Source organism: Gymnogyps californianus, chromosome 29 (genome assembly GCF_018139145.2).
Source record: "Gymnogyps californianus isolate 813 chromosome 29, ASM1813914v2, whole genome shotgun sequence".
Classification (NCBI taxonomy): Eukaryota; Metazoa; Chordata; class Aves; order Accipitriformes; family Cathartidae; genus Gymnogyps; species Gymnogyps californianus.
The window spans coordinates 2,128,694-2,143,501 of NC_059499.1; the positions used below are offsets into that span (position 1 = coordinate 2,128,694).

Sequence of the window (14,808 nt, forward strand, 5' to 3'; positions counted from 1 at the left end):
ACCAGGCGTGCAAACCCCTGCCTGCGGCCCCCTTCTGCAACCAGGCGTGCAAACCCCCACTTGCAAAACGGTGCCTGGAGCCTCAGCCCCGTGCAAGCAGTCGTGCAAACCCCCGCGAGCAGCCCACCCCAGTGCAAGGGGGCGCGCAGCGCTCCCGCCACCGTACAACCGCCCCCCTCCCGTGGGTGGAAGCAGCGAGTGCAAACCCCCGCGGGCAGCCCACCCTGGTGCAACAGGGTATGCAAACCCCATCTGCAGCCCCCCGAGGCCCCACAACAGGGAACAGCAGGGCATGCAACCCCCCCACACCCCACTCGTGCAGCCTCTCCTCCGTGTAACCGCACACGCGACCTCCCGCCCGCAGCCCCCGCGCGAGCAGGCGTGCAAAACGCCCCGTGCCAGACGCCGCTTGCAAGCGTGTGTGCCCCCCCCCCGCCACCACCCCGCACAACCGCCCCTCCTGCAACCACGCGTGGAAAGCCCCACGCGTGACCGCCCCACCACCACGTGCAACGGACGGGCGCGCGCGCACCTCCCCGCGCGCCGCTCCCGCCAGCCCCGCGCGCCGCTCCCGCCAGCCCCGCGCGCCCGAAGACAAACCCCGCCCCATCCCCTCCCCGCCCCGCCTTTAAAAGGCCGCGCCGCCGGACGGACAGCGCGGCTAGCCAATCGCGCGGCACCCCCCGCGGCGTTGCGGGGCCAATGAGAAGGGCGGTGGCGCGGAGGAAGCCCCGCCCCGGGGCGGGGGCGTGGCGGCGGGAGGGGGCGCCATGCGCCATGTCATGGAGGCTCAGTGTGCGAGCGGCCATTGACGGGGCCGGAGCTGCGTGCGGAGCGGGGCGGCGGCGGCGGCGGCTGCCCGCGGCGTTCCCCTCCCTACTCCCGGTTCCCTCCCGGCGGCGGCCGCCGCAGCAGCGACCCCGCGGCCGGTCCCCCGCCGCGCCCGGTCACCCTCCCTCGCTACTGCGGAGCCGCGGGAGGGGGGGGCGATGGAGATGAAGAAGCGCATCAACCTGGAGTTGAGGAACCGGGCCCCCGAGAAGGTGAGGGGCGGCGGGGCGGCGGGCCGCGCTCCCGCCCCCGCACGGGCGACCACCGCCGCCGCCTCAGGCCGGGCGGGCCGGGCTCGGCCCGGCGGCGCCGGCGCCGAATCTGGGTCAGCCGTGGCGCAGGAGCCCCGCGGGGCGCGGGCGGCGCTTCCGGGCGCCGGCCCCGGGGCGGTGGGCGGCGGGGACCCGCGCCCCCTCCCTGCCTCCCTTCCTCCCTGCCTCCCTCCCTCTCTCCCTCCCCTCCTCGCCGCCAACTCCGCCCCGCGGGGTCGCCCCTCGCCCCCCGAAGTTGGCTGAGGGGGCGCGGGCAGGCCCCCAACTTGCGCCCGCCGTTAATCCCCTCCCGGCTCGCCGCCGGCCGCCTCCAACTTGCGAGCGCGGCTGTAGTAAACAGGTCACTGTCGCGCCGAGTCCAGCCTCAACCCTTCCCTCCTCCTTTTTTTTTTTTTTTAAATTTAATTTTTTTTTTTTTTAATTAATTTCGTTTTCCGCCCCCCGTGCGCTGCGTGGTGCGGCCGGCTCGGTCCCGTTCCTTCCTGCCGCCGCCCCGCCGGGCGCACGATGGGGGAGAGCCGGGGTGGGGGGGGTCCCCCTGTTCCCCCCGTCCCCCCCCCCCCCCCTCAACCCACCCCACCCGGTCGCGGGTGTCCCCCCCGCACCTCCCGTCGCCAACTTCCCGTTTCTTCAGTAAGATGCAAAAAAAAAAAAAAAAAAGCTGAAAATTTGGGAGCTCACGTGCGCTGCGAGGCTGCGCGCTGCCCCTTACAAAATGCCACCCACACTCCCGGCCCCCCCCCACGCCAAAGCCTGGGGGACACGTCGCGTGGGACGGCCCTGATCCCCCCCGTGGTTATCTCACGGACCCCGCTGCCCCACTCGTGGCTCCGGCCGGTGGTTTTGCATCGAGGTCGGTAAGAAAAACCAGCGCCCGGCGCCTCTCGCTCGCCCCAGGAGTAAAGTCCAGATACGCCGATATCGCGCGAGGCTGACCCGACTCGCGGGGGATTTGGGGGAAAAAGTGCCTAAAACTGTTGATTTAACCAAACAGCTCGTCTTTCAGTAAGTTTATCCGTGGCAGGTACCTGAAAAGGCCTCCGTGCGCTTTTAGCCTGTGTCTTTCTTGGGTGAAGCTGGAAGGCCCCCCTCTCCCCCGGCAGCTTTCTTTAAAACTTTGTGCTTGTTTGGAGTAACGTTTTTTGATGGAAAAAATAAAACAATAGCGAGCCTTTACTTGAAGCTGGCAAAGCGTGTCACTCGGAGGTTTCTGCAGCAGTCTTAAAATGTTATTATTTAAAAGTGTACAGGGGAAAGGAAGAGTCACCTTGTTAATGTCCTTTCTAACGAGTGGTATGTTCCACTGTAGATAAAATAATTTAAAATTAATTGGCTGCTCCTTGTTACCGCTTCTCAAAGTACGTGATCTGTATCGATTATCTAGTTGTTTTAGTGGCTTCGGCGTGAGGAAATTATTTAATTGGGCTTAATTAACCTGCAGAACTCGCTGCTAAAATAATCTGGAGCCAGAAGGTTTCGGGTTCAGGAAGAAATGGAATGCTTTTGTAGGTTTGAATATGCACAATGAAATTAGTAGACTTTAGAAACAAGTTAGCAGTTCACTTGCGTACAAGGGCAAGTGTACCCCAGGCTGCGGTGCCGCTATAGGAAGCTATCGAAGTGTCTATCAATAAAGTTTGGGGTTAGATGGCAGTTTTTGCACAATTTGAAGAATGCTCAGAGGAAGGGAAACTGTTGCATACTTTTTTTTTTTTTTAAATAGGTGAGTGTCAGTGATTTCGGACCACAAGTCTGGTCTAAATTTAAACCAAACACCGAACCAACAGATATTTAACAGTCTCCACGTTGTGGTTTAGATGAAGCGTGCGGTTTTTTGATGCTCATTAAACTGACAAGTGACTTGCTGTCCTATTCGAAGGTGACGGAGTTGGTGCTCGATAACTGCCGATCCAGCAACGGTGAAATCGAAGGTCTGAATGATTCATTTAAAGAACTCGAGTTTCTTAGCATGGCCAATGTAGAGCTGACATCGCTGGCCAAACTTCCCACGTTGAGTAAGCTCCGAAAGGTAGGTATCTCTCGCCTGCCAGTGCTTGGAGAAGTAAAAGTCATGGGCGACAACCCACGGTCGTGCCTTTCAGCGCTCGCAGTTGAACTTGCGTGGCGCTGACGGTGCTTTATGAGATGGCAGGCCTGTGAAACGATGCCACGTCCAATCTACGTTGTTTTTTCAAGATCTGCAATTGTTTTGGGTATCGCCAGTTAATTATGGCCAAATTGGGCTCGGTCGACGAGTCTTAGGACGGTAAATGCTTGTCTGTTAACATGGTGAAGGTTGGCCATGTCTTGCCGAGGCCGTTGGATTGCCCAGCCGGTGACGTACCGTTGCACGTTGCTGGCAGGATGAAGGCTTGCAGTGAATTCCGGTATTAGGTGTGCCACTAACTTGAAATTTAGGTATCCGAACCCATGAGATTTTAAGTAGTTGATCATTCTCAAAGTAAACTTAAAGGAACTTTTTGACAGCCAAAGCTTGTAAACTTGTGCGGCTCTTGAAAAGTGTTCAGCTTTGTGATTATTAAGTTAAAGGGAGAATGATTAAAAATGATGCGGTCTGAATCTAATGGTAAGAAGCCAACCATGTAATTAATTTTTTTTCTGTATAATAGTTGGAGTTGAGCGACAACATCATTTCAGGAGGCCTGGAGGTCCTTGCAGAAAGATGTCCAAATCTCACATATCTAAATCTAAGTGGCAACAAAATCAAAGATCTTGGCACTGTGGAAGCTCTTGTAAGTATGAAGTGAGAGGGGCTAACTGACAATTTAAATCTAATAAATACTATTTTTTTATCAAGAATAAATTACTTTTTTTTGCAATGGAATGGTACAAACATAGCTGTAAGGGCTGTGTATGAGCAGTTTTTTCAAGCACAGTGTAGAAACAGCAGAGAGGGGCTTTGAACTACTACAATGTAAGAAATCGGCAAGTACGAAGATACAACGTGATATGTTCTAGCTGCTTATATTCCTTTTCAGCTGAAAGGCATGTGAAATGAAATTTCTTTTCTTACCTGTCGTATGTTCTATATATTTTTTTTTCTTGCCACCTCAGGTGAAACAGATACTGTGGTGTTTTAGGTTTGTCAGTATTCCAGTTGGTCCTGACTTGATTAACTCGATGTCGTGGTTATTAGAGATGGTACTTGTAAATGGACGGCTGTAAAATTACTTTGTTAGTAATGGGATGTACTGAGTAAGAGATTTTTGAGCTTCTGTTTTGTCTTTGAGAGAAAAGTAGCCAAGTTATGTCTTGCTAATCCTCTTGTGTTCATTTATTAAGGTATAGTTTGTCTAATAAGCAACTGCCTTAAGCTTTCATTAAACTGTGAAGTGACTGGGATGTGTGTATGAGAGTGTCAGTTAGGAGCAAACCTGGAAAGCACCAGTAGTAGGTCATTTAAATGTAGGAGGAAGCTGCCAGCGCCTGTCACTGCCTGATCTGTTCACCCATTTTTCTAGATGATTTTTTTTTTTTAGGACTTTGATATAGACTGCATATTTTTAAAACTGCTTATAAAGATTCTTCATCTACTTTAATGGTGCTTTAACCCAGCAGGTAGCAGACCAAGTAAAGCAGTTACAGTGCCCTGTAGAAGAAACACTTTTATTTAGATCTTAGGTGCTTGCCAAGCCACGCAGGTGGCTCGTTGTGCATGCGCGTAAAGTCTGAAAGGTGAGGAAAAATCACCATCGGTTGTCTAGTCTTTATTGTTCGGAAAGCGAATTCTGTAGTGTAGCTATAAATCCTACCAAGTGCCTCTTGCTTGCTCCTCACAAGATGCCAGTAATTAAATTGCCAAACTGTTTACTGAAAGGCTACTGGAGTTGTTAAGTTTTTGCCCATGATTGCCTGAACAAAAAGAGGCTACGCAAACAAAAACCAAACCCAAATGTGTGTTCTGCAGTCTGTGCGCAGTGGTCTCGTGCTTCAAGGATGTGTTGGGCGTGCTGGAAGCACGCTGTGGAGTTGGTCTGCAACAGCACTTTCATTAGGAGTTCTAACTACTGCAAACAACTTTTGAACTGAAGCTTGTATTTAATGGGGAGCAAAATACTGAATAGAAAAGAAGGGATGGGGGGCAAAATAAATTCTGTAGCTGGCTATATGGTTAACTGTATTTGGGCCATGACTGCACTGTAACTTGAAGTACCATGTCAAGAAATAGGGGGGAAAAAACCTTTTCATTTATTTTCAGCAAAATCTCAAAAACTTGAAGAGCCTTGACCTGTTCAACTGTGAGATTACAAACCTTGAGGATTACAGAGACAGCATTTTTGAGCTGCTTCAGCAAATCACGTACCTAGATGGATTTGATCAGGAAGATAATGAGGCACCGGACTCAGAAGACGATGATGATGAGGGTAACTTCCTGAAATAAACTGTGGATAGAAATACTATGCTGTAATAAAGCTGTAAATGTAGCGTGGGGTATAGTGACTTCTTGAATGTACTAGCGCGATTCTGTGCTCTTACTTTTGAAGCACAGACTTCTAGAACTCGTTTGGTAATAACACACTGTGATACAGAAGGAAAACTCCTGTCAAAGGTTTTGAGTGTTCTTGCAGAAGCCTTCTGAGTTTAAGGAAATTTGACTAAAGATGTTGTTACAAAGATATAAATATTCTCAAAGTAAGTTGTTGCCAGTACTAAAGCACTTCGGCACTACTGAATGATACACAGTGAGGTGACAAACACACATTATTTTGTATTAAATTTATAATTTTACTGGTTTTTGTAATGGCTTCAGTCCCATGCTCAAGTATAATACAATTTTTTGTTCAGAAAATGTATATAGTTCCTTTTGATCGACCTCAGTTGTAGTCATTAATGAGGCTATTCCTACATCTTTTTCCATTGTTGTTAGCCGATGGAAAACAAAACCCGTAGGTACAGGTCTGTCAGTGTGTGGCTCCAAATTCTGTGTTGATGTGATTGCAGGAATAGGGGTATGAGTGCTCTTCTTTAAATGTGCTTGGCTTAACAGATGACTGACACAGTCAAAGCTGTTAAGAAAAAAACCATCCAAAATGTGTTTGAACGCTGTTAGCAAATATGATGGGCTGTTGTTGTCATGCTGTGTCTTATGCGTGTCTGTGTTCCACACAGATAACTAGCGAGATTTGGGCTGTATCTGTTTACGACAGAGGTTTCTCAGCGTTTTCTTTGTGCCTTAAATCATTAGCTGGGAGCTGCCACGGCCGTATGCTGGGTCATGGCTGTCAAGGGGCTGCTGACGAGTACTCGGACACATCAGAGTTTGGAAGCTTGTGTTTAAAAACTCAATGAAAGCCAATAGTTGATACTTGGAATGTGAAAATAAACCCAATATTTGAAAATAGATTGATAGGTTATTAACTTGAAAATGAATTTAAGTGTTAAATCACCTTGTCATTTCTTGTAATTTGCTTAACTGAAACTGTGAAAGTGATTATATGCTTCAGACATAGAAATGAAATGAGAGATCATCTCTTTGGAACGTAGGTGTTTCATAGTTACTAGTAAGTGATTAAACAACAGATAAATGTAATATGTTAAGCTGGTTTTGCCTTTAAATATTTTAGGGTTTCATTCTATAGAGAAGCCTCTCTTCCCCTTCCACTGACTAAAATTTCAGCTCCCTTGCAGAAGTTTGCATACGTAGCTGCTTCAGGCGTTGAGAATTTTGCCTGAAGCTTGTGATGTAAAAACAGTGGTAGCCTTTCTTCAGGGAAAAAAATTATAAAGATTAACTTCATTAAAATCATGCTTGTTTCCCATGTGTTGCCCGCATTTTAAAAAAACCCCAAACCCTTCTGGAAAAAAACATTACAGCTAGCTTGACGGGGTGTATACAAACTTGCATAAAGAGGAGTTAATGAAACTTAACTTTTAGCATATGTAAGTGTATCCTTCCTTTCAGAAGGAGATGAAGATGACGATGACGAAGATGAGGATGAAGCTGGTCCTCCAGGAGAATATGAAGAGGAAGATGATGAAGATGATGGAGGTTCAGATTTGGGGGAAGGTGAAGAGGAGGAGGAAGTTGGTCTTTCATACCTGATGAAAGAAGAGATTCAGGTAAAGTTTGTAAATTCTACCAAATCCAAGAAATGAAGAAAAGCTGCCTACAGACTTCTGTGTTAATTTAAACGTATAGACACAGAGTATATAAATGCAGGGTAGATGCAGTGAGGTATTTCAGAGAGAACGCTGCTGTCACCGAAGTACAAAGTGTTGACTGGAACATGAGTGGTGGCTGTCAGCTCTGAAGATGGTCCTGGCTGATTTCCAAGACTTGGTTCACTTTTATCCCACCCCTTAATGTTGCAGGATGGTAGAGCCTCTTTATTCTCTGTAAGCTAAGGAAGCCGTTCTCCCCAACGTTTTGAAACTAAGAGCTGCTACCAATTAAATTGTCGGAATAGAAATACATATTAAATAGAATAATTTCTTTTGGAAAATTGAAGGAAATGCCCTGGTCTTATGAAAGAAGAGAATGAAGTAGCAACAAGTTACCAGTACTTCAGGTAAAATGAAACAAAGGAAAAGTCTATTTTTGCTGTAATAAATGCTGGGTTTTTTACCATGCGCTCACTTGGAAATGTTCTTAGTGGTGGTGTGAAGAGCGGTGGAAAATAGCCCGCAGGATCTTTCGAGTAGTACTGCACTAAAAAGCAAATGGAGAAGTATTAAGAAGCTAGGATAAGAAAATACACACATTTTACAAGGTTATGAGTAGATTCTTGTAGATACAAACTGGTCATGCCTCAATGATGATTGGATTGAAGTAAAACCCAGGAGTCCTGGTTTAGTACTCTCCTTTGACAGCTACAGGGGTCTCAGAGGGAGAATGTGTCTGGCATGGATTTTGTGTGCAAGCAGCTCACACGTTTCAGATCAAAAAAAACCTGTGGTCATTACTTCCATTACTGTTACTTTTGATAAGAGTTTACTTCCTATCGGCTGCATTTCCCCTGGGTGTGCAGCAACTCTTGAACTAAACTCTTTGGTGTTCTTCATTTTGTTCTGGTAAGTAGCGCCCATATGATTTGCTTACAAATGTAACTTTGTTTCTGCCTTAATACTCTGAAGAGGTAATGGCTGTAACACAATTCATCAAGCTGGAAGTAAATAACTAAATCTGTTTTGAAGCCAAGACCTTAGAGGTGGTTCTTTGGAAAATGAACAATATGTGGCTAGGAAGAATATCAGGAGTTAATCGTGTGTGGCCGTTAGTATGTGCATATGCTGTGCACGTTAGGTGACTGGGAATTATCACAGAGAGCCATGGAAATGTTAGGCGAGTTCAGAACCGTGGCCCTTCTGTTGATGCTGCAACAAAACCAGATATTGAGTTTGTATTTTGCATTCATTTCGGTAAGGAACAGGTGGTGGTCAGGGTGAAGTATGTAAAGTTTTGAAAGAGTTCTAGTCTGGTAGCTTTTCTCTGTATTTTTGAAAATGAAATCATGTACCATTCTAATTGCAATGAATTAATCCAGAGTCTCTTTAATTCCCATGTTCTAAGGGCAAGTGTCAGATGGGCTCTCATGTTTTCACATCTGTACTTGTTACATTACCCTATGTATAAAATTTGATATAGCAGATGGATATAAAAATAAGACTTCAGTTTGTCTTCAGGGCTTGACATGGTGCCAGTAGGGTAGAGATCTTGCACCATTGTTTAATTTTCTGGGGCTGCTGATTGTTAATTGGTTTACATTTTTCAGCTATCAGCTTTAAAAAAAACAAGGAAAAAACCCCAACAACTTAATTCATTTGACATAGAAACATAATTTTGTAAAGATATTAGCTGTGCTGCTTTCTCATCTTCCTTGTCCTTTAATGACAGTGGGTTAAAAGGAAAACTAAAGCTGTTTGTCGTCTCTATTTGCTGTCGTGGCCTCTTCAGTTCATTTTGCAATAACTTACTCTTGAGCTGGCATACGATAGTGATAAGTGGGAAAAACAAAGAAACGAGAACACCGGGCCAGATAATACACTGGCTTGGGTGATTAAATGTACTGTAGTCAGTTTGGCTGCCTATCCTTGTACAGATGTCCAGAGCAAAAAGTAAATGTGGAATGTGACCTCTGAACAGAGTAAGTGGGATTTTCTGAATTTCTGCTCAGGATCAGCATGTAAGCAAAACTTAAATAAACGGCAATTGTAAAAATACTTCACAATTTTTGTAAAGGATGAAGATGATGATGACGACTATGTTGAAGAAGGAGGTGATGAGGAGGAAGAAGGTAAGTTCTCAAGTTATTAAAGTTGTGACTAAAACAATTGATTCTTTTATACTTCTGTAACTTTGCAAGTTTGGGATGTGCACTTTAATGGCAGAAATCACTGTTTGGCTGGTCTGTTTCTGAAGGTATGTGAGCTATTTTAGGATCGGTTTAAGCAAGAGCTCGAGCAGGTAGTAAAGTAGCTGTGCAGTATTTGATATTTTTTGTCTGCTCACTTGTAAAATAAAAATAAGGAAGAAATGTCAGTTTTCAAAGTCTCTTGTGGAAGCAGTTTTCTAAAGTGAAAGGTACTGCATTTCCTACACAGTTAGAAATTTTAATTTTCCAACATGGAACGGAGAGAGACTCTTCTGTATACCTTGCAAATGTTATTACATACATTTAAAATACCCTGTTTCATGCACCAGAGGCTCCACTGGCAAAGCCCTTGAAGCAGCAGTAGCAGCTGCATCTTTTCCCTTTATCAAGCTGAAAGCGGCTTCTCCAGTAAACCTTTCTGCTTCAGAGGCAACTCCTAGGAGGCAGACTCGACCCAGTATCCTGTCTAACGGCTTAGCTAGTGAGCCTACTTGTATTTTTTCTAGCTAGTCTTTTTATCAGTGGTTTTAACTTCTGAATTTCATAAATTACTGTTTTGATGTCAGACACATGCATAATAGTCAAAAGCTTCCAAAAAAAAAAAAGAGGGTGTGTGTGGTTCATCCTGCTTTAAGAAGGTACAGTGTATCCAGTGTGTGTAACTGATGTGGAAAAAGTGGCATTCTTGCAGGCTCCTACTGTTCCTTTGGTATGTTGCAGAACATAAAGTTCTGTTTGCAAGAAGTGGGTTACTTGAGTATTTTTTCATGAAATAACTTTTTATTTTATCTTTTGATATTGTGAAAAGGACCAGCAAGAAGTTAAACAGGACAAACATACCACTCATTCTTTTTTGCACCTTGTTTGAGGTTTCCAAGCCATCAGGGTAGGGACCAGCCTTATGTTCGATGCGCCTACTCTGGTCTGGACCACTGGAACAGAAGTTGCTCTTTAGGCAGAAGGCTTAGTCTTGATTCTTGTGCAGATATCGGTGTACTCTGATTTGTTGGTGGATGGGTGGCTTAGTTGTATGCATCTCTGTGTTCGAAGTGGTAAGATTAAGACACCGGTTAGGAGTCCCCTGTTACTATCAGTCAATGGCTGCTAAAGTCCCTTTAAAAAAATTACCAAGCTTCGTCTTAAAATTAGCTAGCTTTTCCTCTGTACTTTTCTTGCTATGAGGCTCTCCCAGAACTTCCCTTTTCTAATGGTTAGGAGCTCTGTCCTAATCTTTAAACTATCCCTAGCAGCAAAGTTTTGTATTAATCAAGCCTAGTTCCATGTCTGTGCAAACTGTAGGCAAATTCTAGAATTTCTGACCAGACTAGTCCCCATCTCACCTGTACGCTTGGCTTAATGGAGCAGTTTTTGGAGATGCATCTTGCACTTGAAAAAAACCTAAAATTCTGAAGTAGTAATGCTAATTCTTCACTTTTCACAAATGCAGCCTTCGAATCTATTAAGACAACAAAGCAGGCAGTGAGGATGGCTAATTAGCCAGGAAATGACTACTGGAAAATAAATCTATTAGATTTGACAAAATTGCATTTCATGATTTCACCACAAGAGCGCATAGTCCACTGACTGAATTAAGCATATTTCTAAGAATAAGCTCAAAGATATGTATGCAAGATGCTTGTATCAGTTTGTCACTGGAGAGGGAACGGAGCATGGTTCACTTGGTATCTGCAGAAACTGCTGGGTTTTGGGCAGGGTGTATGCAACTTCTGAAAACTAAAGTTAGGGAGATAGAACAATGTCATTTCCATTTTAGTTCTCCAATATACGTTAACAGAAACTTTTTTTGTAAATCTACTTCATATCAATAATTCCTGTATGGAACAACACAGGCTTAGCCTGAACTTGGTTTAATATGGCGTGCATGAATTATTCAGAGTGATGTAAACTGATCTTTTTTTGAGAGCCATAAGCAACACAGAGATGTTATAGTGGTGAATGCATTATCTACAAACAAACAGTAATCTATTTCAATTACCTCTTCTAAAAGTATAACATTACGTTTATGATGTCTGAGCAGAACATAATGAGATGTATGCATACCTCTTTTCCTTAGCAGAGGGCATTCGAGGGGAGAAGAGGAAACGAGACCCTGAAGATGAAGGCGAGGAAGAGGATGATTAATTTGTTATAGACACAAGTAGGACCAGACTCTTAAGTTACAGAATACGCAATAGTGATTATGCAGATCTGTATGTCTCCATGTACCATAGATGTCCCTACAGAAGATAATGTTAACTTTTTATAGGAGAAGTGTGGTTTTACTATTCTTGCCCTTTTTATCATTCCAAATAAGATATAATAGCCTGTTAGTGAACCTATATGTAGAAAACAATTTTCAGCCCTATAATCACTGAAGCCATTGTCAAGTTTTTCCCCCTAGACTTTTATTTGGAGCTCTTTAATTTTATACAAGCTTGCTGTGTTGGTCATCATAAGCCCAGAGTTAAAACACCCATTTCACATGGGTTTAATATTGTGAATTTCCTTCAAGATTTTAAAGTTTTTATACTTAAAAAGCTGAACTCACAAATGCTCTATGGCAAATTCCAGTCTCTTTTAAATGAGAAGTTGACTATAGTCTCAGTTTACCAGGGATTCTATTTGTGAAATCGACAACTAGATTACACCTTTATTTCAGCTTTTTAAAAGGTGACTCCTGTAATGTTTTTTTGTAAGTCTTCTATCCATTTTGTGTGTTACATTGTAAAGCCTAAGTGGGTTTCAGAAGATCTTTTTTTCCCTGCTCGTTCAGACGTTCAGTGTTTGCTGGAGTATTCACTAGATACCGTCAAGAACGTATCTTGGCAAACTGAAAGGGTTATAATCCGTAAATTTTCTCCAAAACACATAGTCATTGCAGGTATTAACAAAAGCAAATAATCTGTAGTTTTAAACCATTTCGCTAGAAGTCTTTGTTAAACTTTCACTCACTTTGCTCTTGCATTGTCATTTCGGGAATTCTGCAACAATCATGGTGTTTGGCTATAAAATAGATGCATTTCTAATGCAGAAGTTAACGGGTAACTCCTTCAAGCACATTTTTTTTCAAACCCTCCCCCCCACTTTTATAGAATCATTGAAGGGGGAAAGATGAACATAAGTTAGTCTTTCTTCACAGGTCACCTTTTAAACTTTTTAAATCTGGTTGTAGGCAAAACATTCAAGTTCATGTATAATACTAGTTAATAGTTTAGGGTTTTTTATATTGAATGGCTGCAGAAACTTGTTCCGTTGCGTAGTTGGTGGCAAGTACAGGAGACATGCAGACAAAGTTTTTTCCTAGCAGCCTGATTGTGACCAACAGGTCTTAATAATTCTGCCCCAATGGATTCATGTTTTCCATTTGAGCCACTGCGAAACAAGTTCAGACATACAGCATTCCTCTTTCAGTCACGATTTGGATTTAAAACAGTAGTCTTGATAGAAAACTAATTTACATTGTTTCACGTAGGTACTGAACCAAATATCACACACAGCTTTATTCAAGAGACTTATTTTTATATCTGTCTTGGCTGACAATAGCTGCCATTAAACTGGGGGAGACACCAGGGGTGGGGAAGAGGGAGATTTCCTGGACCTAAGTAAGAGTCAGTCACCCATAGATCGGTTACCTGTGAATATTTAATAGGTATTTCACACACTAGCAGACTTTAAATGTGACTTCCAACTCTTAAATCAAGTTTAGATACTGCAGGGTTGAAGTTCTGCAAAGCCCAATTTCTTGTGTGTGTGTTTTTTTTTCCCCCGAATAGAGCCTTAAATCATAGTTTCTCGTGTAGCTGTAAAGCATAGCCAGCCGTTAAAGGCATCTGAATGAAATGAGTCAGGCAGATGGCAATATACTTGGAAATGAACTGACTAAATGGGTTTTGCATTTTTTTAATGAATATCTGTAAAGACACTAGAAAAGTAGTGGTAAAACTACATTTGCAACCACAATCTAAGTTCCTGTGTTTTGTGTATGAATACTGAATGAATAGAAACCTTAGGTAAGTGCACATCCTATCTTGTCATGGAGGCTCTGTGTTCAAGGCAGTTGCTTTGTGCTCAGCTTTGAGATAGTGTGTTTTCCCATCTTCTTCCTTCTTTTTTTTTTAGTCTCAGTGAATGATTGAAACCTATTATTTATAAGTGTGTACTTTAAAGTACCTCATTGTCAGGGTTTTCCTTAACTGTCTTTTACTGATGCATATAAAATTAGTTTTAAATGGAAAAAAAATTCTATTTTGATGGATTAAAATTATTTGAGTACTGGTCTTGTTTCAGTAAGCGAGTCCAATTTTGACATTGGATGAGCTAATTGGACAAAACAGAATAACCTCAGAAGGGGTTAGCAGACCTTCCCTGAGATAGGCAGACCTAACACTTCCTAAAACCAACTTGCAGGGTCGTGCATCAGCCGCTACATCTAAAAATCTGAGCCTCACACAAAACTTAACTTCCTAAGTAACTTTGTCTTTTCCTCAGTGTTACCATCTAAGTATAGTTTCATATTTGTCAGCGTGGCATGCAATTAAACAGCATAGCATTTTTTAAAATAAGTAATACAGAGCCTCCAGATAACTTTTGAAACTTTTTTGCTTGGTGGGTGGTCTTTTCATGCAAATATGTAAGGGTGGGTTTTATATTTTGTAGAGGTTTTGTCCTATTTTAATGCTCTTTGTATGGCAGTATGTATATAGTGTGTTTCGGTTCCTTATCAAACTCTTTCCTTAAACTTTGGAGTAACTGATTTTGTGCAACTGTGTTTTGAATAAAGCCATGACAGTGTTAAATTAAAGGAAACAACCCTGCAGCACTCTTCTGATAATTTTTAGTTGTAACAAAACATGTTTCCTCCCCACGTGTGCTGTAAATTTTAAATTAAAAAGTTTTCAAACCGAATTATTTCAAATAAATTGAGACTATTGTATTGGATTACTTCTTTTAGTATGTACAGCTGTGGAGAACGTGATACTTCTTAAGGAATGGAGTAAGAGGTAATTGTTCTTTCCTGTTATCTTTTTGTTACGGGGGGAACCTGCAGAATTGTGCATCTTTCTGGGGCTAGAACTTGGACTTTATGATACTTTAGTTCTCGGTAACATTGTCACAGTCGAGGAAGGATGCTATGGAAGACCCAGAGTGATGTCTGGATAGTTCCCTTAGAGTGTTTCCAGATGAGTTTAATGTAGAAATGAGTGTTGGAGCTGATGGGGCTTTTGCATACTGTATAAATCAATACCATTCGAGTGTAGCTGAGCTATGCAAGTCTGGCTGAGTCTTAAGAAACAAAAATGAAAATCAAGAGCCTGGTTATATTTTGCTTTTCGTAAATGCTGACTTGGTGTGCCCGACAGCCCGAGCTGCAA

General features: G+C 43.4%; 1 protein-coding gene across 12 annotated transcripts; it reads left to right on the top strand.

The window, feature by feature from the left end:
- Window positions 1-820: 820 nt before the first annotated feature.
- ANP32E (acidic nuclear phosphoprotein 32 family member E) lies at window positions 821-14,374 on the top strand. Of its 12 annotated transcripts, XM_050912303.1 has the most exons (8): window positions 926-1,043; window positions 2,983-3,132; window positions 3,734-3,856; window positions 5,323-5,488; window positions 7,027-7,184; window positions 9,304-9,358; window positions 11,095-11,109; window positions 11,511-14,374. In XM_050912303.1, exons 1-8 carry the CDS (start codon window positions 990-992, stop codon window positions 11,576-11,578), a joined length of 789 nt encoding a protein of 262 aa, XP_050768260.1. In that variant the 5' UTR covers window positions 926-989; the 3' UTR covers window positions 11,579-14,374. The 12 variants fall into 12 exon arrangements, with proteins under 12 accessions (XP_050768269.1, XP_050768260.1, XP_050768258.1 ...); XM_050912312.1 differs by lacking the exon at window positions 11,095-11,109 and having other exon boundaries at window positions 821-1,043; XM_050912301.1 differs by lacking the exon at window positions 11,095-11,109 and having other exon boundaries at window positions 11,514-14,374.
- Window positions 14,375-14,808: the final 434 nt, after the last annotated feature.

Excerpts from the sequence above, each read along its gene's own strand:
- ANP32E (XM_050912302.1), top strand. The coding sequence starts at position 990 with ATGGAGATGAAGAAGCGCATCAACCTGGAGTTGAGGAACCGGGCCCCC. Across the intron at positions 3,133-3,733 it reads CGTTGAGTAAGCTCCGAAAG|TTGGAGTTGAGCGACAACAT; the intron begins GTAGGTATCTCT and ends TCTGTATAATAG. Across the intron at positions 7,185-9,303 it reads TGATGAAAGAAGAGATTCAG|GATGAAGATGATGATGACGA; the intron begins GTAAAGTTTGTA and ends ATTTTTGTAAAG.